At 36.0% G+C, this 26,740-nt stretch overlaps 1 protein-coding gene across 1 annotated transcript in view; it reads right to left on the bottom strand.

The window, feature by feature from the left end:
- LOC102817604 (1,4-alpha-glucan-branching enzyme-like) overlaps positions 1 to 26,740 on the bottom strand; it is a 477,609-nt gene that overhangs the window by 25,040 nt on the left and 425,829 nt on the right. Inside the window, exon 14 of the mRNA XM_006874745.1 lies at positions 22,662 to 22,792. Within this exon, the coding sequence (XP_006874807.1) occupies positions 22,662 to 22,792 (131 nt within the window). The remainder of the gene's footprint in view (positions 1 to 22,661; positions 22,793 to 26,740) is intronic.

Raw genomic sequence — 26,740 nt, 5'->3', positions numbered from 1 at the left:
GGAGCACTCTGGCTGCACTTCTTCCATACAATTCTTTGGCAGGCCATGGCACTTTCAATATTCTCCTCCAACACCATAACTCAAAAACATCAATTCTTGTACGGTCTTCCTTATTCACTGTCCAGCTTTCACATGCATATGAGGTTACTGAAAACACCATGGCTTGGGCCAGGCACACCCTAGTCCTTAAGCTGACATCTTTGCTATTCAACACTTTAGAAGGTCTTGTGCAGCAGATTTGCCTAATGCAATATGTCATTTGATTTCTTGATTGCCATTTCCATGAGTGTTGATAGTTGATCCAAGAATTAAATCCTTGACAACTTTTTCATAATTCTTGTTAATATATGAAGAAAATTTTTTTTGGTGAGCCTTCCTTGACCACCCCAACTAAAATTAAACAACTTTCCAAACTAGCCTTCTAGCCTTTACTCTGATTTTTAATCTTAGAATAATCACCTTCTAATATTGGTGTGGTGCTGTAGGATCAGCAGAGTGTGAACCACAAGGTCAGCAATTCAAATTCACCGGCTGCTCCTTGGAAACTCTATAGAGGGTCACTATGAGTCGGAACTGAATCCATGACACTTAACAAGAGCAACAACATGATACAGTCAAAGAGCAACAATTTTAACTCTATACAGAGTTCCTATGAGTCGGGACTGATTCGATGATACTTAACCACAATATACTATTAGTTATTTTATTTTATTTTTTTATTAAATATAATCTCCATAGAGATTTTTCCCCTTTAAGTACATAGGCTGTTGTAAATTGCTCTTAAATTGATTCCAACTAATGACAATTCCATGGGCTCAGAGTACAACTGCATTTGTTATGGTTTTCAATGCTTTGACTTTTGGAGGTAAGGCTTTACTTTTGAGAAGCCTCTGAATGGGTCTAACGCACCAATCTTTTAATCCAGAGTTTAACGATTTGTAAAACCCAGAGAGTACTAGCAAAATATCTGATATATTGTTGATTAGATCTTACTTCATTATTTTCCCATTGTAATCTCATCTTATATCTTTTGGCAAAATATTGAATGATGTAGAAAGAAAAAAAAAATGACGGAGAGAATATACAGACTCTGTACCAAAAAGAAATGGTCAATGTTTAAGCATTTCAAGACATAGCATATGATCAAGAATTGGGGGTACTGAAGGAAGAAGTCCAAGTTGCACTGAAAGCATAGGTGAAATCAAGGTTCCAAGAACTGACAGTACACAAATTGAAATCTTTCAACAAATCAGATGAAGCACAGGAGACCCCCCCCCCCACTCATTTATGCCAAGAAATTTGGAAGACAGCTACTTTACCAACCAACTGGAAGAGATCTATATTTGTTCCCACTCAAGAGAGGAATGACATAATGGAATGTGGAAATCGTCAAGCAATGTCATTAAAATCAAATGCAACTAAAATTGTGCTGTAAAGAATTCAAAAACAGCTGTAACAGTACATTGAGGGTAAACTGCCAAAATTCAAGCTAGATTCAGAAGAGGACATGGAATGTGAGATATCATTGCTGACATTAGATGACTCTTGGCTGAAAGCATAGAATACTATAACAATATTTACTTGGGGTTTAATGACTACTCAAAGGCTTTTGTCTGTGTGGACCATGACAAGCAATGGATATCATTGTTAAGGGTATTCTAGAATATTTAATTGTGCTCATAAAGAACCTGTACATAGACCCAGAGACAGTCATTTGAACATAACTAAAGGATATTAAATTGTTGAAAACCAGAAAAGGTGTACTTCAATATTATATTCTTTCATTATACTTATTCTTTCAATTATATGCTGACCAAATGATCAGAGAAACTGGATTGTATGAAGAACAGTGTGGTATCAGGATTGAAGTAAAACTCAATTATAAACTGAAATCTGCAGATGATACAACCTTACTTATTTAAAACAAAGAGGACTTGAAGTACTTACTGATGATGATTAATGACTACAATCTTTGGTAAGGATTGCACTTCACAGTAAATAAAACAAAAATCCTCATAACTGTTCCAATAAATGACATAGTGATAAATGAAGAAAGTATTGAAGTTGTGAAAGACTTCATTTTTCTTGGAATCCACAATCAACACTCATGGAATCAGCAGTCAAGAAATCAAATGACATATTGCATTAGGCAAATCTGCTCACCATTTTAAAGTGTTCAAGAGCAAAGATATCATTTTGAGGATTAAGTTCCATTTGACCCAAGTCATGGTATTTTCAATAGCCTCATATGCATGTGAAAGTTGGATAATGAATAAGGAAGATCTTAGAAGAATCAATGCATTTGAGTTATGATAATGAAGAAGACTATTAAAAAGTACCATGAAGGGAATGTAATCATTGAGATGAAGTAGTGTAAGATTTTTTGAATGCAGAAGTGATGATCTTGTCTGTAGATGTTTACTCAATTCACAATAAGAAAAAAAAAAGGTACCAAGGACTGCCAGAAGAACAAACAAAGCTGTGTCGGGAGAAATATAGCCAGAATGTTCCTTAGAAGTCAGGATGGCGAGATTTCATCTTGCACACTTGGGACATGTCATCAAAATGACCATTCTCTGGAGAAGAAATCATATTGATAAAGCAGAGCATCAGTGAAAAAGATGATCCCCAGTGAGATGGATTGGCACAGTGGTAGCAGCAATGGGCTCAAGCATAACAGCAATTATGAGGATGGTGCAGGATCAGGTATTGTTACATTTAGTTGTGCATACGGTCCTTATGAAGGAGCTCTGGTAGCGTAGTGGTTATGAATCGGGCTGCAGACCTGAAGGACAACAGTTCGAAATTACCAGCTGTTCCGCGGGAGAAAGATGAGGCTTTCTGCTCCTGTAAAGATTTACAGCCTCGGAAACCCTGTAGAGGGTCACTATGAGTCGGTTCCGACTACACAGCACATAACCAGCACAACCATGGTCCTTGCATCGAATTTGACTTGAAGGCAACTAACAACAGTTTGATCATTGTGTCTTCCTTTTTAACTTAAGCAGGCTTTTGCTAAATTTTAAGGAATTACTAAAACTACTTTGGTCTAAAGGAACAAGCTTGAATTTATTCCCTCATTTCTTACAGAACATTTTTTATATGTATAATTACAGCTTCTAACAATCTTATTTCATTATTTATAAAGTTTACTAAGACATTTTACCGGCTATTCTTCCTTATTTTCTTTTTGTAGAACCCACAATAGCTCAACAAATTCATGTCAGTTTGAAGTAATTAATCCTTAACTTAATAACTCTGATTGTTATGAGCCTCATAGGTAGATCTTTTGTGGAATTTTTAGTTGAAGTTGATAAATGCTTACATGTTTAACAAAACTGGCAAATACTTAAAGACCTTCATTATTAATTTGATTAGTTAGCTTTCTTTATACAGTTGATTAACTTTAAGCATAGACTATGAAAGTGATTTGTGAAAAATTCCTATAGTTAATAATTTGGCATACCCCGACTATGCACTTAGGTATAACATTTTCTTCCATTCTACCACCTAGTTACGGACTGTAACATACATGGACACTGATATATCTAGCATTTTGAAAGCTGATTATTTTAGCCTTGGGGAATAAAACCATCTTTTTTTTCTTTATTTGAAGTCATAACTCATTAAGAGTAACATATAGTTAAGGTATATTTATCTTTTTCTTTTAGCTTCTCAGACCAAGTAGAAAATCATAATTCTATAAACTGGTGTTTTGAAAAAACTGAATGAGCAAGAGCTAGATTAGTTTCCCATGGAGAACTGCAAAGCAACAGTTGCAGGCACATTCATGCATACTTGTATTCACCATCACTCCAATATTCTGAGCACTTCTGCACACAGGGCTCATAGCCACACCAGTTATTATGAAGGAAAAGATTCAAAGCAAACATTCTTCCAGTGACATGAATGATTGAGAGAGCTTTAAATACACTTTAAAAAAAATATATATATATAAACACACACATATATAACTGCACACACAAGGGGTCTTCAAACATTTTGTACAAAAATGGAATGGAAAGATAGTGGAATTTTTAAAGCCTACATAAACACACACACACACACACATTTCTAAGGGCACAGTAAATCTGACAAAGTAGATTACAATTTTTTTTTAACAAAAAATGTCATTCTATCTTACTTTTGCTAATTAGAAGTGGCAAAGAATAATATAAGCAATGAATGAAGCTGTGAATCCATTTTTGCAAAATGCCTGCTGGTTCCATTCAGAAAAAAATTCATGGATGTTTTGGCTATTATAAGCAAACATATAGAAATTTACATAATTGTATGAGCAAAAATTCTGGCAGTTTTGGGATCAAATTATAGATAGATTTAATTATGAATTTATTCACAGTCATTTTACAAATATGAGTTTTATGCAGACTACATTATTAAAATTCCAAAGTGATGACACTATTATAGTCAGCAGAAATTTAATCAAATTTTAAAGGACAATTCTAAACATTCTTCATGTAATTTATCTGATGCAGCCAGAAGACAAAATCCCAAGAAGAACAGATTTTCTACATTCAAAATTATTTCAGTGAGAAATCAAACTATATTCCTTTAAGAATACATAAACTGGGAAGCCATCAAGGCAAGCAATCAAGCACCTTCAGGACACACCCCCCTCTAAGACTGAAACTCAAAGGGAACACATAAGCAGGCATGTAAGCTTGCTGGCCACCTCATTGGTCTACTGGTGAGTGGAAGAGGGGGAAAGGCAGCAATAAAGAAATGAGCTGAGTTCAACCATGTTCCCGTTGATCTGGAGATGAGAGAAGAGGAAAGACTGGCTGGTCCAAAGTGAGGGGAGACCTGGGAACACCTGAACCCATGGACAAGGACATAACCACAGAAGGCTAGAGCTGAGAGTGAAGTGTCCAGCTGATATGAAGTGAGCGGAGACACACAAGAACACCCAAATCTGCAGAAAATATCCATTTGAGCTAGCCTTGATGGCTTGATAATCAGAATTCAACTAGAGGAAGATAATAATAATAAAAAAAAAAATACCAAAAACAATTTTTGATAAAAGGAAACTAGGGTAAATTGCTACAATTTGATGAACTTGACTTATACTCATGGAGGCTGTGACTCAAAATACCAACAGAAAGGGAAGGAGTCTTCACATCAAGTATCAATGCTATCCCCTCTGTATACAGGGTAGATAGGACGGGCAACTTATTCATTGGCTACCTAAAATGAGGGGGTGATAAAGGCACAAAGTGACTGGCTTACAAGGTTTCAAGAGGGAATTTAGTTTAAAAGTGTGGTTGGGGGGAGATAGAGTCCCCACTGAACAGTTTTCATCTTGTCTAGATGCGTCTGGTAAAAAGAGATGATTTAATAGTGAGTAACTTATCATGACAAATTAAGACTGTCACAATTGCAAAGGTAGAAGTTTTGTAACAAAAATGGGGAAGTAGTTTGTCTTACAGCCAGGACCATTAAGGGAGAAGAGCACAAGCAGACTGTGAGACCTTATCCAAAGAAGCAGAGATACCAGAGATGGAGACAGAGATGGGGACATGAAGACAGGCAGCAGCTAAGGACTCTAGATTCATGGAAAGAGAGGGAATGAGAGCTGGTGACCAGGAGGCAGACTTGCAGAATGTGCCCTTTGGTGGTGTAAATTATTATATATGCCTGAGTGTTTTTTTAAAAAGAGCTAAAATGAATAGAAAGAAATACTGTTAACTGATGGTACATGGAGAGGATTATAAGCATTGGAATGAAACAAAGTATACAATTTGTTGAATGTAAAACTGATGATCTGCTCTGTAAACTTCCGCTTAATTCACAATAAAACTTTAAAACAAAAAGAATATATAAACCAATAGGTAAGCTCCTCTCCCAGTCTGCCCAAGATTGGGTCTAGTATGTGTGGCAAAAATGAATTTCAACTCCCACGCTGTAACCTATGCACTAAAATTGGGCTGATGTGTGTATCATAATTTCTATTACTCAAGGAAAGTACCAGCAAAAGCTTATCAGGAAAGCTGATGAAGCCTTTTTAAAAAAATGCTCTTTTCCTTTGTTCCTTGAGATATTTATTCCCAAAGAGCATTTTATCCTCTAATATCTTCTAATGCCTATTATGGCTGCTTCTCAATCAACTCTTGAAGCTCAAATATAGTTAGGCTTATATTCTGATTTAATAAAAATTTTGAGTGCTTTTTTTTTTTCTTAAAATGTTATCATCTCCTTTTAAAGTGAGTGTATTTAAAAATATATCTTAAGTTGATCTATACTTTTGAGTGTCAGAAACCAGTGTAGTATAGAAAACATATATATAAGAAGAAGCAGTATTAACTTTTGCAAGATAATTGAAAAACAAAGTACATTATAATTACTGAATTACACTTCACCTATTTTAGTGGCATTTCTACAGAACACAGAAGATTAATTATGCATTGCCCAAAGGAAGAAGAGTACTGGGCAGAAGGACCAGATTTAAATCACATTTATTCACTTACTAAAGATATGACTTTGGGGTAGCTATAAATCTTTCTAATTATTATTGAATGGTGTTGGGTAAGAATACTTGGCTGATTGAAATCATTGTGAAGAAGAAAGGATCAAATGAATGAAATAAAAACATTCATACATTGTAAATTGATATGCAAATTTAACTTTTGGTACTAATTGAGAAACCATCTTTTAATACAATGTTGTATATTTCCTAGCCAAGCTAATTACATTTAAAGTAATGTGGTGAACCAGGTGATTCTGGAATTCTTAGAGCTCTCCAGCATTATATGGCATTATGTTGTCCATATATCCTCCAGTCATTAAACATCACAATATTGCTAGAACTAGCCACTGTGCTTGGTGAATGGTCGCAGGTCAAGGTGGGGTGGGAGTATTAAGGGAACATCTTTATAGAGCCTATAGTTATAATTATGAACTTGTCTGAGTTCCTCAAGGGGATTTTCAGTGAAATGGGATCAATGAATAAGTAACATGATTTGGGATTTCTATTTAAAAACAAAGAATGGGTAGAAAGGAAAAGGAACCAAACAGTGATGCAGCATATAGAGAAAGGAAGACAAGACAGAAAGGTAGATGAGTGGTACAGGAATGAAATTTAGCAGGGATCAGGAGACTTGATTCCATACTGTATATGGCCAGGTATGATTTCAAAGGGATGAATTGGGGAATGGGAAATAGAGAAGAAAACTAGACAAAAGAATTTACATAACAGGGAGAATTAATACTTGCTTCTTTCATTGCTTCCTTTACTTTTATTTTAAGTACATTTTTAGAATAATGATGACTATAGTATAGATACACTACTCATCTGTTAGTTTGTCATATTGTGGTGGCTAGTGTGTTGTTGCTATGATTCTGATAGCTATGCCACGGGTATTTTAAAAAACAAGAGAATCACCCACAGTGGACAGGTTTCAGCTGAGCTTCCAGATGAAGACAGACTAGGAAGGAGAGACAGACTACTTCTGAATATTTAGTCACTGAAATCCTAATGAATAGCAACAGAACACTGTTAGCACCAGATTACTGAATTTTGGAACATGATGAAAAGCACCAATTATTGTCAGATATAACACTGGAAGATGAGCTCCTCAGGTTGGGAGGCACTCAAAATGCAACTGGGGAAGAGAACCTCATAAAAGTAGAGTTGACCATGAAGATACGAATGGAGTTAAGCCCTCAGGACCTTTATTTGATGATGGGTCACAAATCAAATGAAAAGAAACAGTTGTAAAAATCCACTAATAATCAGAACATGGAATGTGCAATATATGAATCTAAAAAAACCCGGAAATTGTCCAAAATTAAATGGAATGCATAAATACTGATATCTTGGGCATTAGTGAGCTGAAATGGGCTCGTATTGGCCATTATGAATCTGATAATCACATGGGTTTACTATTCTAGGAATGACAAATTTAAGCAGCATGCCATTGTAGTCATCATTAAAAAAAACGTATCAAGATCAGTCATGAAGTACAACTGTGTCTGTGATAGGATAATATCCATACACCTAAAAGGAAGACCAGTTAATACCACATTCTTCAAATTTGCACACCAACCATTAAAGCCAGTGATGATGAAACTGAAGAACTCTACTAATTTCTTCAGTCTGCAATTAATCAAATATGCAATCAAGATGTACTGATAATTACTGGTGATTGGAATGCATAAGGTTGGACACACAGAGAAAGCATCAGTACTAGCTTACAAGCTTTCTATGGTGACATTTCTGGCTATTCCTGTTTCTCCCCCTCAAGTGTCTATTTTATAATGGTAAAGGAGCTCTGGTAGTGTAGTGGTTACGAATTGGGCTGCGAACCTTAAGGTCAGCAGTTTGAAACTATCAGCCACTCCATGGGAGAAAGAGGAGGCTGTCTGCTCCCATAAAGATTTACAACCTCGGAAACCCTGTACAGGGTCTCTATGGGTCAGAACCGACTCGACAGCACTTAACAACAACAATAACATAGTCATTATAAAACTTATACTTGATAATGTCTAAAGGATACTTTTCTCATTCTATACTTGATACCCAAATAACAAGAAACATAATTTCAGATTCTTTCTTGCTTATATTCATTATTTAAGGAGCTCTGGTAGCATAGTGGTTACGAACTGGTCTGCTAACCTCAAGGTCAGCAGTTCAAAACTACCAGCTGTTTCACGGGAGAAAGATGAGGTGTTCTGCTCCTGTAAAAGATTTACAGCCTCGGAAACACTATACAGTGTTGCTATGAGTCAGAACTGACTCCAAAGCACACTACCACCACCACCATATGCATTAATTTAACATTTTTATCTTTAGCCTAAGAGTTGCAACTTAAATAGAATTGGGGATGGTTCTCATATGTGAGAAACCCTGGTGGCACAGTGGGTTAAGTATTTGACTGAAAATAGTTGACTTGAACCCATGTGCGAATCCATGGAAGGAAGATTAGATAGTCAGCTTCATAAATATTTACAGCCTCAGAAACCCTATTGTTGTTGTAAGTGCTACTGAGTTGGTTCTGACCCATAGCAACCCTGTATAGGGTTTCCGAGGAGCACCTGGTGAGTTTGAGCTGCTGACCTTGCAGTTTAAAGTGACCTTGTGGTCCAACGCTTATCCAGAAGCCCTATGGAACCGTTCTATTTTATGCTATATGTTGCTGAGTCGGAAACAATACAACAGTAGTAGGCATTCTGATTTCAGCTGAAGCCGCTGCTTTCTAGGAAAGACTGTTGCATTGCTTTATTTTCTCTACCTTTTTCTGGGGGAAACAAAAGCTCTTCATTTTGGTTGTAGTAACCATATACTTTGGAAATGTCTTAGAAAACCATAGTGAACTTGTGTGTATTATCACCATTAAATTCTCAGAAGCTACAGAGACTCTTTGAATATCATTTATATATGTAAATGAACACTGATCCTTCCCTTTGTCCCCATGAGATTCTGACATAGAAAAGCCTAACAGAAAACATCGGAAATGTAAATATCTCCAGAATACAACACCTAAATACCTGACAGGCTTGAGATATTCATTTAAAAAAGGCCAACTTCTTAGATACATAAGAAAAAAAGATTTAATGTCCAAAACTATAAATTTGGACTCTTGTTGTGGCATTGTAGGATAGGCACTTGACTGTGAACCATAAAGTAGTTGGTTCAAATCAAGCAGCTGCTTGTAGACTACGCTGTACAGGGTCGCTATGAGTCTGAATAGATTCAAGCACAGTCAACAACAACAACAAAAAAATGTAAATTTAATGTAGACTTAGAATGCTCTATTAAAAATAAAACACTATAATGTTTTAAAAATAAAACATTATAAAGTTGACAAATATAACTTATTTTTTTAAATGGAAGAGAACTAACTATCTGTCCTGGATGAATAAAACACAGGGCAGTTTTTTTAAAGGAAAGTTAAGTGAACGTTTTCAAGCCAATGTTTTCATAGTATAATGATGTCTTCCATATTTATAACATTGCTACTTAGAAAAGGAAAAAGGTTTACTAAATGAGATAACGAGTGCAAAGTTCTTGGCAGAGTGCCTGACACAAGTTTGTAAGAGATGTTAGCTATTGTAATAAAAGTCCATTAAGCAAGTATTCTGTTGTTTTTGTTGTTGTTATGTGTCATCGAGTCAGATCTGACTCATAGCAACCCCATGCACAACAGAACGAAACACTGCCCGATTCTGGGCCAACGTCACTACTGTTGCCACGCTTGAGTCCATCGATGCTGTCACTTTGCCAATCCATCTTGTTAGTGGACTTCCTCTTTTTCTCAGACCTTCCATCTTACCAAACATGATATCCTTTTCCAGCAACTGGTCCCTCCTGACAATATGTCCGAAGTATGAGAAACGAAGTTTGGCCATCTTGGCCTCCAAAGAGCACTCTGGCTGCACTTCTTTCAAAACGGATCTATTGGTTCTTTTGGCAGCCCATGGCACTTTCAATATTCTCCTCCAACACCATAACTCAAAAGCATCAATTCTTCTATGGTCTTCCTTATTTACGATCCAACTTTCATGTGAGTATTAGGTTACTTAAAATACCATGGCTTGGGTACACCCTAGTCCTCAAGCTGACATCTGTGCTCTTCAACACTTTAAAAAGGTCTTGTGCAGCAGATTTGTCTAATGCAATGCATCATTTGATTTCTTGACTGCTTCTTCCGTGAGTGTTGACAGTTGATCCAAGAATGAAGTCCCTGACAACTTCAGTCTTTTCTCCATTGATAAGAATGTTTATTGGTCCAGTGGTGAGGATTTTTGTTTTCTTTACATTGAAATGCAATCCATACCAGTTAGTATTTTAAGTCCTCTTCACTTTCAGGAAACAAGGTTGTATCATCTGCATATTGCAGGTTGTTAAGGAATCTTCCTCCAATCCTGATGCCATGTTTTTCTTCATAGAACCCAGCTTCTCCGATGATTTGCTCAGCATACAGTTTGATTAAGTATGGGAAAAGAATACAACCTTGTCGCGCACCTTTCCCAATTTTAAAACATTCAGTGTTCCCATGTTCTGTTTGAACAACTGCCTCTTGGTCAGGTACAGATTCCTCATGAGCACAATTTAAGTGTTCCGGAATACTCATACTTCACAATGTTGTCCATATCTTGTCATGATCCACACAATCAAAAGCCTTTGCGTGGTCAATAAAACACAGGTAAACATCTTCCTGATATTCTCTGCTTTCAGCCAAAATCCATTGGACATCAGCAAAGATATCCCTCATTCCATGGCCTCTTCTGAATCTGGCTTGAACCTCTGGAAGTTCTCTGTCAATGTATGATTGTAGCCGTTTCTGTATTACCTTTAGCAAAACTTTACTTGCATGGGATATCAAAGGGATTTTCCAATGATTTCCACATTCTGTTGGATCATCTCTTTGGAGTGGGCACAAATATGGATCTCTTCCAATCAGTTGGCCAGATAGTTGTCTTCCAAATTTCTTAGTATAGATGAGTGAGTGCCTCCTGTGCCACCTCACTTTCTTGAAAGATTCCAATTTTTATTCCATCAATTCCTAGTGCCTTGTTCTTTGCCAATTCCTTCAATGCACCTTGGACTTTCTCCTTCAACATTACTGGCTCTTGATCATATGCTACTTCTTGAAATGGTTGAACATTAACCATTTCTTTTTGGTACAGTGACTCTGTGTATCCCTGTCATCTTCTCTTGATGCTTTCTGCATCATTCAATAATTTGCCCAGAGAATCTTTCAATAACAAAAAGTTGAGGCTTGAATTTTTTCTTCAGTTCTCCCAGCTTGAGAAATGATGAGTGTGTTCTTCCTTTTGGTGTTCTGATTCCAGATTTTTGCACATTTTGTTGTAACATTTGGCTTTATCTTCTCGAGCTGATCTGTTGTTGTTAGATGCCATCAAGTTGGTATTGACTCAGTGACATTATGCACAACACAAGGAAATGCCACCCAATCCAGTGCCAATCTCACAATCATTGTTACACTTGCTCTCGCTGCTGCTGTCACTGTGCTAATCCATCTCATTGGAGTCTTCCTCTTTTTCTCTGACCCTCCAGTTTACCCAAGCATGATGTCCTTCTCCAGGAACTGATCCCACCTGATAATATGTTTGAAATATGAGAGATGAAGTCTAAGAATGTTCTAAGGAACATTCTGGCTGCACTTCTTCCAACACAGATTCTAGTGCAATTTATTTTAGATTCTGTAAAAAAGATAGTATATTTTAGTGATGATACCTTATCAAATATTCTCTTCTAACATTTAATGAAACAACTGCATTAAGTGAAAACAGCTCAGCATAGTAAATAAGTTAAATTCAACATTTTCATTTTTTTTTTTTTTTAACGATTATGTAGCTGTATGTTCATCCATCCAGCTGCCTACCCATCTATCACTCATCCATCAAAAATTTAGTTTTATGTTACTGGTATCTCATACACTCTAAGTAAAGATATTGATAAAGTACACATAAGACTCTGTTCTGCAGTTAATATTGACATCAAGTTTCATATAATGTACCAAAATAGAAAACAAACCCAAATCCTTTGCCATCAAGTTAATTCCGATTAATAGGGACAATTATAACAGAATAGAACAGCCTCATAGGTTTTCCTAGGCTGTAAATCTTTACAGACAGAGACTGCCACATATTTCTCCCACCAAATGGCCTCTGGGTTCAAATGGCCAAACTTTTGGTTAGCAACTGAGCACTTAAGTACTGCACCACTAGGGTTCTTTCATCCACACAATAGTATCTCTTTTTATGTTGTTAAGTACCTTGGAGTCGGTTCTGACTCATAATGACCCTTCATAGGGTTCCTGACTCATAATGACCCTGCACAGGGTTTCTGAGGCTATAAATCTTTATAGGAGCAGAACGCCTCATCTTTCTCCCAAGCAACTGCTAGTAGTTTCAAACTGCTGACCTTGAGGTTGACAGCCTGACTGGTAACCACTATGCTACCAGAGCTCCTTATCACTTTTTATTGTTGTTGTTGTTAAGTGCTGTCGAGTTGGTTCCAACCCATAGCGACCTTGTATAGGTTTCCGAGGCTGTAAATCTTTATGGGAGCAGAAAGTTTCATCTTTCTCCCAAAGAGCAGCCGGCAGTTTCGAACTGCTGACCTTAAGGTTCACAGCCTGATTCGTAACCACTATGCTACCAGAGCTCCTTATCTCTTTTTATATTCACTGCTAAAAAGGATATCAATGGTAAATATACACACACAACATATCAGTTTGTTGAAACATCTTAACTGGCATTCTGTCAATTCCTGGAGCCTTGTTTTTTCACCAATGACTTTAGTGCAGCTTAGATCTTTTCTTCAGTATCAATGGTTCTTGATCATATGCTACCCTCTTAAATGGTTGGACATTGCCAGTTGTTTTTGGTACAATGACTATGTGTATTCTTTTCAATTATTTTTGATACATTGTGTTGTTCAGTATTTTGCTCACAGAATCCTTTACTGTTACAACGCAGGCTTGATTTTTTCCTTTAGTTCTGCTTCAGAATTACCAACTGTGTTCTTCTCTTTTGGTTTTCTATCTTTAGGTCTTTGTACATTTTATTATAATGCTTTACTTTGTCTTCTTGAGTCACCCTTTGAAATTTTCTGTTCAGCTTATTTTACTTCAATATGTTTTCCATTTGCTTTAATTAGTCTATGTTCAAGAGTAAGTTTCAGTGTCGCTTCTGTGAACATATCCTATAGTTTGTAGATAAAAATGCTGTTCTATAATATCTCTGAGTAATGTGATGACTACACAAAGAAAGAAAAATTAAACTACACATATATGTATACTAAAATATATATGCAGTTTAAGTCGCTATGACTTCCAATAATATGTATACAATGTTGTTGTTAAGTGTAATTGAGTAAGTTCTGACTCAGCTTCCCTGTGTAGGGCATCTGAAGAGCACCTGATGAGTTTTAACTGCAAACCTTGTGGCTAGCAGTCCAATGCTTACCTTATAGCACCATACCAGAACCCTATGTATGCAATGTTGTTGTTGATAAGTGCTGTTGAGTCGATTCCGACCCATAGCGACCCTGTATAGGGGTTCCAAGGAGTGATTGGTGAGCTTGAACCACCGACCTTGCAGTTCAACTGACTTTGCAGTCTGACGCATTAGCCCAGAGCACCATAAGAGCTTGCAAATTCTTACTACTGCCCGTAAGCTTATGAATATATATTAAACCAATCTAAAGGTTTCAAAGCAGTTGTAATAATTTTTATCATGTAAAACATTTCTTACTTTGTGATTCATCTCAAATTCCTGGGTAGAAAAATCAAGCTAAATCATAGCCTCTTTATTACTGGTAAAGGTGGTAACATTTGTCTGTCATTATCATTAAATCTCAGGGATCTATTTAACAATGAAACATGATCAAAAGTGCCTTAAAGTAATGTTCAAAAGTATTACTGTCAGCTTGAAACTAAAAGAGACTGACATAGGCAATGAGTATTCATCCATTTTGAAATAACAGATAAGAAAGGAACATCAATGTTGCATATAAAATTATTAGTAGTATTAACTGATTTTGTTGACACAAAGAACAGCATCATTAAACTGCAGTGTCAAGTAAAAGCACACATGGGCACACACAAAAGAATCATGCAGCTGTTGAATCATCACTGTATATGTCATTGATGAGAATAACTTACATATATATTTTTAACATCGTTAACTTGAACAACTATAAAGTTAAGCTGAGATGTTCTATTTCTTTAGCCTAGAAGTTAATCTTTAGATATATGATCCTAATAGAATGTAGCATTTAGCTAATCTGAAATGAAGTCCTTTGTTTTTATGTATTGCATAACACACAGATTCTAATAAACAGAATGTTATATAACCATACTTCAAAGGCTTCTGTAAACAAAGTAACTCAAAGTAAACAGCTCTGCTTTCAGCAATCATACTCCAGTGAATCATCCACGTGACCTTATTTGCTCATTAGAAACTCTGCATACAGGTTGCAAATGTTAGAGTCTAAATTACATTTAAAAAGTACATCTTACAGCATTTTAATGAAAATATTTAAAGGACCTCAGGTCAAATCTAACTACTTACTCATCTGGTTCTTTCACTTGCAATATTTTTGGCCTAGATAACATGTATTCTTCATAAGTTATACTTTATAATCATTCCTCTTAATATCTTAATAATATAACAGTTTGAAATGCCATTTGGCAAGGGGACTGTTATTACACTATAATTTTCACCTTCATCCAACAACATGTTCACAAATAATTTAAAAACATCTATTTCCAGTGCTGTTTACTCTCTCAGAATGATAAAAATCTGTACATACAAGGACATATAACTCAAAAACAAGCTGAGATTTTAAAATGTAAACTGATTATCACATGGTAATTGAAATTGAAAATATGAATATACTTTAAGACCCAGAAGAGTTTAATTTTGAGCACAGAAGCATGATACATTTACATTCTACTTTAAAATACAGAAATCATAATAATTAATGAGTATGTATGTATTCACATTTAAAAAATAATAATTTTTCATCTTGGTAGGATGGAAACAAGGGTCATGAAAATTTCCTGGGGGAGAATTTGTAGGGCATGCAGGTGATGGTAGGATGGTTACTTGAGTAGAGAGAAACTTACTTTTGCCATAAATTTTCTGTTTTTCTCATGCTATCTATTTTTCCAGAACTATAGTAAAAAAATTACTCACTTGCCAGTTTACTCTACTATGGTGGCTTGTATGTGTGTCTGAAGCTGGAAGCTGTGTCACTGGTATTTAAAAAAAACAGCTGGGTTTACTATGGTGGACAGGTTTCAGTCTAGCTTCCGATTAAGACAAACTAGAAAGAAGGTGAGGGTGGTCACTTCTGAATGGTAAATCATTGTAAATCTTATGTATAGTAAGGAACATTGTCTGATGTAGTGCCAGAAGACGAGTCCCTCAGGTTGGAAGGCACTCAAAATATGACTGGGGAAGAGCTGCCTCCTCAATGCAGAATTGACCTTAATGATGTAGATGGAGTAGCATTCAGAACCTTTATTTGTTGATTGGGAAAAACTCAAAAAAAGAAGAAACAGCTGCAAGCATACATTAACAATTGGAACATGGAATGAAGTATAAATCTAGGAAAATTGGAAGTGGTAAAAAAAATGAAACAGAACTCCAAAACAATAAAATCCTAGCCATTAGTGACCTGAAATGGACTGGTATTGGTCATTTTGAATTGGACACTCATATTGTTTACTATGCTGGAAATGACAAATTGAAGAGAAATGTATTCATTGTCAAAAAGAGCATTTCAAGAGTTACAAGGAAGTATAATGCACTGTGTGATAGGATAATATTCATATAGCCTGTAAGGAAACCCAGTTAATACCACTATTATTCAAATTTATGCACCAACCACTAAAATCAGTGATGATGAAATTGAAGAACTCTACTAACGTCTCTAGTCTGAAATTGATCAAAACTGCAATCAAGATGCAATGATAATTATTGGCAATTGGAATATAAAGGTTGGCAATAAAGAGGAAAATAAGTAGTTGGAAAATATGGCCTTGGTGAAAGAAATTATGTTGGAGATTTCAGGATAGCATTTTGCAAGACCAATGACTTTTTCATTGCACTTGCCTTTTTTCAATAACATACATGGGGATTATACATGTGGACCTTATCTGATGGGATCCACAAGAATCAACAATATTACAAATGTGGGAAGATATGAATGAAAAGCTCAATAACATCAGCTAAAATAAGACTAGAGGATAATTGTGGAACAAGCCATCAGTTGGTCATATACAAATTCAAGCTGAAAGTAAAGAAATTTAAAACAAGTCCATGAGAGTCAAAGCATGACACTGAACATTTCACACCTGAATCTAGAGACCATCTCATGAACAGATTTGATGCATTAGAAATGAATGGCCAAAGACCTGAGGAGTTGTGGAATGACACCAAGAGCATCATACATGTATAGAAAGCTGAGATAATTAAAATAATAATAAAAATTTAAAAAAATTAAAAAACAGGAAAGAAAGAAAATGCCAATATTGTTAGGAAGTGAAAGTGACTCTGAAACCTGCTCTTGAACATAGAGAAACTAAAGATACTAGAAAAAAATTATGAAGTAAAAGAGTTGAACAGAAGATTTCAAAGGACATTTGGGGATGATAAAGCATCATAAAGAAATGCGCAAAGACCTGGAATTAGAAAATCAGAGGGGAAAAACATGCTCAGCATTTCTCAAACTGAAAGTACTAAAGTAAAAAAAAAAAAAAAAAAATGAAGGCTTAGGTTGCAATGTTGAAGATTCTATGGGCAAAATACTCAATGATGTAGGAAGTACCAGAAGAAAATGGAAGGAACACGCAGAATAACTGTATCAAAAAGGATTGGTAGGACGCAGGATAACTGTTGTTGCATGGAGGGGAATAAAACCATTAGATAACACAAATGTATGCTTTGTTGAATGTAAACCTGATGATCTTGTCTGTAAATCTTCACTCAATTCACAATAAAAAGTTTTTTTAAAAAAGGTCGGTCAATGTTTGATTATTTCAAGAGGTCCCATATGATCAAGAAATGATGGTTCTCAAAGAAATCCAAATGCACTGAAGGTTTTGGCAAAGAAACAAGGGTCCAGGAATTGATGGCATACAAATTGAAATGTTGGAACAAACTGATGCAGTGCTGGAGGCACTCATTTTTCTATAACAAGAAATTTGGAAGACAACTACCTGATAGACTGATTGTGAAAGAACCAATCTGTACCTATCCCAAAGAAAGGTGACCCAACCAAATGTGGAAATCATTAAACAGTATCATTAATATCACTGCAAGTAAAATTTTTCTGAAGATAATTCACAAGTGGTTGCAGTATTACATGACAGGGAGCTGCTAGAAAATCAAACTGTATTCAGAAAAGATGTGGAATGAGAGATATCACTGTTGATGTCAGCTAGATCTCGGCTGAAAGCAGAGATTATCAGAGAGATGTTTACTTGTACTTTATTTACTATGCAAAGACATTCAACTATGTGGATCATAACAAACTATGGATAACATTGTGAAGAATGGGTTTTCCAGAACACTGAGTTGTTCTCATAAGGAACCTGCATGTAGACTATGTGGCAGTCATTCGAAGAGAACAAGGGGACAGTGATTGGTTTAAAATTAGGAAAGGTGTGGGCTAAGGTTGTATCCATACTTAATCTGTATGATAAACAAATAATTTGTGAAACTAGATGAAGAAGAACTTGGCATCAGGATTGGAGGATGACTCATTAACAACGTACAACATGCAGATGACAACTTTGTTTGCTAGAAATGAAGAGCACTTGAAGTACTTATGGCAAAGATAAAAAACTACAGTCTTCAGTATAGAAGAAACAAAAATCTTTACAAATTGACCAATTAGAAACATCATGACAAATGAAACAAAGATTGAAGTGGTCAAAGATTTGATTTTGCTTGGATGTACAATCAATGCTCATGGAAGCAGCAGTCAAGAAATCAAACAATGTATTTCAGTAGAAATATCTGCTGCAAAAGACCTCTTTCAAGTGTTAAAGAGCAAAAATGTCACTTTAAGGACTACGGTGCACTTGATCCAAGCCATATGCATGTGAAAGTAGGACAATGACTATAGAGATAAATTTGCACTATACTGTTGGTGAAGAATACTGAAAGTAGCATGGGATGCCAAAAGAACAAACAAATGTGTCTTGGAAGAAGTACAGTTAGAATTCTCCTTAGTAGCAAGGATGGTGTAACTTTATCTTTCATATGCTAGACATGTTGGTAGGAGGAACTAGTCCCTGGAGAAGAACATCATGCTTGGAAAAGTGAGGGTCAGCAAAACAAACAGATGATCCTCAGCGAGATGAATTGACATGGAGGCAGCAAAAATGGGATCAAATATAAAAACAATTGTGAGGATAGTACAGGACTGGGCAGTATTATATACTGTTGTGAATAGTTCACTATGTATTTGAACCAATTTGACAGCACCTAGCAATAATGATATACTAAAATAATTTCCAACCCTCCAGCAATAAATCATCATCATTAATACTGCCATTGCTACCACCAACAACCGTATGCACATACTCACAAATGACAGGCTTTGTAATACACTCTTTAATCTTTACTAGTATATGTCTAAGGAAAGTTAAGTGGTTACTTAAAGACTAATACAAGTACTTTATAGCATGCCCAGGAATATTAAACTGAATGACTAATAAAATGTCTAGCAAACAGAAGACATTCAAAAGAGATTTCTTAATACCTACAATCTTCTCTACATCACTAAGAATGTAAGATTATCATTAATAATAATAGACTAAAAAGAGTATTTTGTCCTTAGGAGATTAGAAATATTCAAACTGATTTAATGCTTATCTTATAATGTTCTATAAATATGAATAAAGAAAATAAAGTATATATTCTGATATGAAGGACATTATATTTATTTCTAAAAGGCCAACCCATGTAAAATCATAAGTAAATACAACACATGAGGAAGATGTATTTTATCTCACTAAGCATGAAATGTTTAACCTTCCTTGCTTACCAAATATATTTACCTCTCAACTTGGCATTACTCATGTTACTGTTTACTAAAGAATGTTAGTGATTATTATAATGAGGAGTACAGAAAGACAAATATATCCCATAAGCATAAGTTTTTTTTGTTGTTAATGCTGTTGTTGCTTTTTTTTCAGACTATTGTTATAGTTTCCTTTTGAATAAAAAATACTATGTCCTTTAGCAGTCACCACGAAGACCATGCTCAAAACCTTATTTATACAATTGAGACCTGTCTGCAGATTTCCAAGTGAATCATCTTATTTTGAAGTGATATTTAAAAGCATCCTTAAATAGTTTCTTCTGTCTTCCCCGGTAATATCCCCAAATAACTCCTATTACAACTGCTTGATAAGACAGTCACCATCTATTCTCCACAGATTTGAGCAAAAGTCGATGGCTTGCAGTTGATATAGAGGATATACAAGTTAAACAAACAATTGCTCAAGAATTCAAACATGTTAGTTATAAATACCCAAACCAAACTCACTGCTGGTGAGTCAGTCCTGACTAATAACAACATACAGGACAGAGGAGAACTGTCCTACAAGGTTTTCAAGGATATAATCATTGTGGAAGCAGACTGCACCTATTTTCTCCCTCAGAATGGTAGGAGGGTTTGAGACGCTAACATTTTATTTATCAGTCTAGTGTTTAATCACTGTGCCACCCGGGCTTCTTAGGTTTTATATACCAACAACCATAACAAAACCCACTGCTATTGAGGCTATTCTAACTCACAGTGACCCTATATATGGTTTCAGAGACTGTAAGTCTTTTTTGGAGCAGTCACATCTTTCTTCTTAGTCATATCTTTCATGAGTACCCAACTCACAGCACTATGAGGCCTCTTTATGTTAACTATTTGTTGTTGTTAATTTCCACTGAGTCAGTTCTGACTCATACTGACCCTCTAAGAAACAGCTGGTATGTTTGAATCACTGACCTTGCATTTAGCAATCCACTGCTTACCTTACAGCACCAAGCCAGGACCTCTATGTTATATACAGTAAGTTCATGTTTCATAATGATTTCTTTGTTGTGCTGTTTCATTAAGTTGATTTTGACTCATAGCGATCCTCTGTTTTGAGAGTAGGTAGGTTTGAACTGGTAGGTTTGAACTCCCAACATTGCAGTTAGCATTCCAGTGCTTATTCTACACTGCCACACCAGTGTCAACAATCTCTTTATAAGCTTTAAATGTGTTCTGGCACCAAATCCTGTTTCCAGGGAATTAAAAATTTGATTAATATCTTGACTGGCGTAATACATTCTATTTTGCTTCTGTGGATTCTTCACAGTAAAACTCTGTATTGTACTCATTTGTTCAGTAGTTGGGAATAAAAGTGACATAGAATGTTTTGGTAAACTCAGAAAATACAGAAGTCCCATTTTAAAATAACAAAACAAAAGTCACCCTAAAAAAGACATGATTGTACAATAAAGTTTGAAGGTAAAGAATAAAGTCAGAAAGATGAAATGTCAGAAAGAACTGAGACTTACAAAATGATAAAGATAATAAAAAAGACTGCTAAAGCTAAGCTTGGAATCAGAAAGCGAAAAGGTAGATCTATCTGCTGCTTAAGAAAGGTGATACAATCCTAATAGATTAACAACAGAGTTGTTCTACTCTATTATTCTTTCTATTAATAGGTGAGATGCAAAAATAATATTATACTTTTCATGTTGAATGTTAAATGCAAGAATTTAGGCTAAATAAAGGATAAAAATATAGAGCATGATGCTAGTTCATATGAAGAAAAACTAAAGATTTTTATTTGAATGCAAGTACAGCATTAGAGTCCTGGTATAGTGCTGCAGGTTAATGTGCTGGTCTGCAAGGTCAGTTTGAACTGCAACATCAGTGGTTCAAGCTCACCAGCCACTCCTTGGGAGACCCTCTACAGAGTTGCTATGAGTCAGAACTGATTCAACGGCACTTAATAACAACAACAACAATATACGGTAGAATATGTGATGGCCGCCAGTAAAGCTTCAGTAGCACTAGTACTAATACTACTAGGGCAGTACCAACATAGAGGGAGGTAACGGAGTAGCCTATTTTATGCTTGCCATACCATATCTGTAATATTGTGCTATAAGTTCTGGAGACATAATGGAAGGGAATGCGAACAAGTTTGGGTGTGTTTTCATAAAAGAGAAGTAATGGTGCTGGGTTTTGAAAGCCTCATGAAAATCTACTAAGGACACCAATAGGGTTTGATCTAGAAAAGGGAAGATGAGGGAGAGGTAGTGCTGTGAAAGGGAAGATGAGGGAGAGTTGGTGCTGGGAGGAGTATGCAAGTATGCAAAATGCCTTTTTTATTTGAATTGCTACATGTAGGCATTAGACCTGTTCTGAGTAATCCCAGAGTACAAGACTAGGGCTAATGCATACACACTACAAAGATACAATTTACAGTTCAGTAACACAACTATTATTTTAATAATTTAAAAAATGGCATTTTTCACCTTGTTTAGATTTCTAGGACTAGAAAGTGTTCAGCTAATGTTTAGTGACTACTGGTGAATAAATTTGTGGATGGAATTTTTGCTGTGAACTAGAAGGGTTGAGTATCCAAAATCAAAGCAAGCCCACTGTCACTGAGCCAATTCTGACTCATACTGACCTTAAGGACAGATTAGAACTGCTCTGTATAGTTTTCAAGGCTGTAAACTTTTACAGAATCAGTCTGTCATCATTCTCCACAGAGGAGGTAGTGAATTCAAACTATCAACCTTTTCGTTAGCAGCCCAACAATTAACCCATGGCACCAATAGTACTCCTTGTTTTGAATTATTGTAGTTAAGTGCTTTCAAGTCAGTTCTCACTCATAGTGACCCTGTACAAGGTTTCAAAGAGTGGCTGGTAGGTTTGAAGCACCGACATGGGGGTTAACAGTCAAGTGTTTATACTACAGTACCACTGGTTTGAGCATACCATAAAAATGCTTTAGTGTAAGTCAGCTGAGTCAATATTCAGATAAGCAAGCTAAAGCTACTAACACCAAGGTCGGCATTTGTCTTATTTTATATTCTAAGATGTAATTTAAAAAAATAATAATACAACCATACTCATTGAAAATAAAAAAGGATATTTCCCTGGCAATGCTGTTCCAACTCGGTAATCAGTGTAGCTCTTGTTTGGATGGAAGTTGAAAATAAAAAGAAGATCTGCTCTCTCAAAAGTGATGATCTTATTGGCTTCATGCTTTTCATTCACATAGGCCTGCAAAAAAAAAAAAAAAAGAAGAAGAAGAACACATTTATTATATTAATACCTAGATGCTGCTACAAGTATTTCTTCCAAAATTAGTTGTCTTTCTTAATAGTCTTAGCAGTTAGCAAGCCAAAATTGAAAAGTTTTAGCGTATAATATTTTTTTGAACATGTTACAAGTCTGCCATATCAAATTCTCATCCAACAAGATTATCAAAATTTGCATCAGTAGCATAAAAATCATGAATCACTTGTCAGTATTGTTGTTAAGTGCCGTCGAGTCAATTCCAACCCATAGCGACCCTGTGTAAGGTTTCTGAGGAGCGGCTGATGAGCTTGAACCATCAACCTTGAGGTTCAAACCGACTTCGCTGTCTAGTGCATTACCCACAATGCCATACTAGGACTCCTCTTGTCAATATTAAACAAAGCAAAATCAGAGGATTAGTGTTGGGACTTAGATTTTAGGCAAAATCATAGTCCTTGTACTATATACAAATATAAAGTATTTGTGTATGTACATGAATTAAAACCAACTTGTTTCATTGGGTCAGCTTCAACTTATGTTGACCCCATATAGGTAAAAGTAGAACAATTCTCTGGTATTCAGCGTCTGATTTTTCAGAAGTACAGCATCATGCCTTCCTTTCAAGGTATTCATGAGTAGATTTAAAGGTATAACAACTCAGGGACTCAGTATATGTATTAGATATACTTTTAATTAAATATTTTTAAGAGTTATTTTCAGTCCTAGTACTGATGAGGTAAGGTACATAAAATAATCTTTATAAATACAACATTGCTATTTGTCCCAGTATGGCACTGTAGGAAAAAGCACTTAATGACACTTCACAGCAACAACATACTAGATTTAATGGCAACTTAATGTCTCTTACAGTGTGTGTATTTTGTGGGGTGTGCATGTACACACACATTCACATATACATACATATGTGGGAACTTAAAAATATAGCTACAAATCATACAAACCTTTATTAAAGTCTTTTGAAAGGCAAGGTCGTCATTTCAAACTTACCAGCTGCTCCCTGGAAATCCTATATAGGGTCGCTATGAGTTGGAACCTACTGGATGGAAACTCTCCCCACCCCCATTGTTGTTGTTAAGTGCTGTGGATGTGGCATATATGTGTAGGTGTAGATGTATATGTATGGGGTATATGGTGGTGGTGGTGTGCCCTGGAGTTGGTTCTGACTCATAGCAACCCTGTATAGGGTTTCCAAGTCTGTAAATCGTTCTCCCGTGGAATGGCTGGTAGTTTCAAACTGCTGATGCTGAGGATAGCAGCCTGAGTTTGTATGTATGTATATACATGTTACCAGAGCTTTTATATATATTTGTTGTTATTGTCTGGCACATTATCCCACAGCGCCACACCAGGACTCCTTATACATGTAATGTGAAATTTTAGTTATTTTTCAAACTTCATATTTTTGCACAACTATGTTAGATTTGGACTCCTGGTGTGGTGCTGTAGGATCAGCACTGGACTGTGAACCACAAGGTCAGCAGTTCAAACCTACCAGCTGCTCCTTAGAAACCCTATACAAGGTCACTATGAGTTGGAATCAACTTAATGACACTTCACAGCAAAACATATTAGATTTAATGGCAACTTAATGTCTCTTACAGTATGTGTGTTTTGTGGGGTGTGCATGTACACACACATGCACATATACATATATTTATAGGAACATAAAATATAGCTACAAATCATACAAACCTTTACTAAACAAAAATATCAAAATATGAAGCTATTGTTTCCACAGATAGTATCCCTTTAAACTTCTGAAATCAATGTTTCCATATCCCTAACCTTTCCATGAAGAATTCTGTAATCAAATTTAGATTAGACCATATCAAAACATCAGTTTGGGTATCCTTGAGGTATTCAAATCTGACTTTAAAACAACAAACAAACACTTTTTATTGTGAATTTAATGAAGGTTGACAGAACAGATAATCAGTTTTATATATAAAAATTCATACTCCTACACCTATGAATGCAGTAGCTCAAAAAAGGAAACAAACCCCTGCTGCAAGAACCATTTCCAACCCCTTCACACAAAGGGTAGACAGGGATGGGCAACTTGGACATTGGCTCCCCAAAATGGAGGGAGGGATACAAAGGCAAGAAGTGACTGGCTTACAAGCTTTCAAGAGGGAACCTAAATCCAAAGGGCATGGAGGAAGGTAGAGTCTCCAGTGAATAGTGTCCAGCCTGTCCAGGAAGGGCTGATGAAACGAAATACAGATGGGTCTCTTGTGATGCAATGGTGAATAATTGTTATCAGGACTGATTGTGAGGGTTGGAAATCTAAAGATGGACATTTTGTAGCAAAGAGGGAAGTGATTAACTTATTAGTCTAGGAGCGGAGGACCCTGGGACCATCGATGGAGAAGAGCGAAGAGCGGAATCCTACCCAGAGAAGTGGTGAGGCCCGAGATAGAGACATAGAAGATGACGTCAAGAGATGGTGGGGCTGGGGACTCGGGATCAGGAGATGGAAAGGGGCTGAGGACTGTGGTGGGGGTAGTGGGGGTGCAGGCTTACAGGGTACACCCCTTGGTTGGGTGAGGATGCATGGACGGGATGGTAACTATGCCAATGAAATGATGGATGAAGGAATGAATGTAAAGCTGATATTCTCCCATGTAGACTGTCACACAATTCACAATAAAACATTTAAAAAAAAAAATCATACTATTTTGTTTCATCTTATTGACTGCAATCCCTACGATGGAACATCACTTACCATACTAACTTCCTATGTTTCTGCAAAGTTCTTTGTGGGTGAGCTTATTTCCAAACTTGAACATCCCTAGTTTCACCATTCTCTAATTAACTAGTAAGATGGTTCTTTATGATTTTACATTTTGTTACACATTTTCTCCCACTCTATCAAGGAACTTCTAATATAATCCCTTTCAGAGCAATTGATAGTGATATCTGGACATCATGTAGTTCTGCTGGTCTCTGGGTCATGGGAACTGACATTCATTTATTCCATTACTCAACATGAACAACTGTTTCCAAGTGTCTTTGATTTCCATCAATCTTTTTTCTCTGAACAGGAGGAGACCAATAATTGCACCTTGGACGGTCACTATGAGCTTTTACCATCCAAGTTACTACTCATTATAGTAGGACATAGAATACTGGCTTTGTGGACTAAGTTACACTAATTAACCTTGGTGTTCTCAAAGACTACAATCCTGAGCTTCCAGACCCAGTGTGTCATTCTATCAAGATGTTTGGTAATGTCTAAGAACTTTTTCTAAGATTGTCCTCTGTATGCACCATAACATTCATGGATATCTATGTAGCAAAGATAAATACCCATGTATAAATATCCTCTGTCAAACCTTTGAATATTTACAGGTACATTTGCACTCTCTCTCCTACCACACCTCACCTGTTCATCCTGTATATATAACCATGCCTCTACCCATGGATCACTGTTGTGTTTATAACCGTATTTACCTCAGTTGATTTAACTCTTGCACTCCTTCCTATGTAGTCCCCTTCCTCTGTCATTTTTTCCTTTCTTTTCTTTTTTTTTGTCATCCATACTCTTATTGTATATTTCATTCCCCTTCATCAAATTAAATGTCACTTCCGTCTTGACTTCTTTTCAACTTGGAAGTTCTGTAACTACATTTTCCCTCTTTTTACTTTGTAATTATCTTCATTACAATTTGTTATCTCTGGTTCCCTATTTTCAGTCTTGTAGGTTTCTTTTACTCTGGATCCTTCTATATCTTGGTTGACTTCTCTGTGGTGTTGTCATATATGTCAAAAATACTTTATCTGCTATTGTTGGTTTTCTGTACAGAAAACTTCCTTTAGATCTTTTTTTGTAAAGTAGTTCCAGATTTCTTTAAATCTGAAAATGTTCTCATTTTGTTTGTTTTATTTGATGGGTAATCTTTCTGGATA

The sequence above is a fragment of the Chrysochloris asiatica genome, unplaced genomic scaffold (genome assembly GCF_000296735.1).
Source record: "Chrysochloris asiatica unplaced genomic scaffold, ChrAsi1.0 scaffold00298, whole genome shotgun sequence".
NCBI lineage: Eukaryota > Metazoa > Chordata > Mammalia > Afrosoricida > Chrysochloridae > Chrysochloris > Chrysochloris asiatica.
The sequence above is the reverse complement of the archived record's forward strand: the minus strand, read 5'-3'. Positions and strand labels throughout refer to the sequence as shown.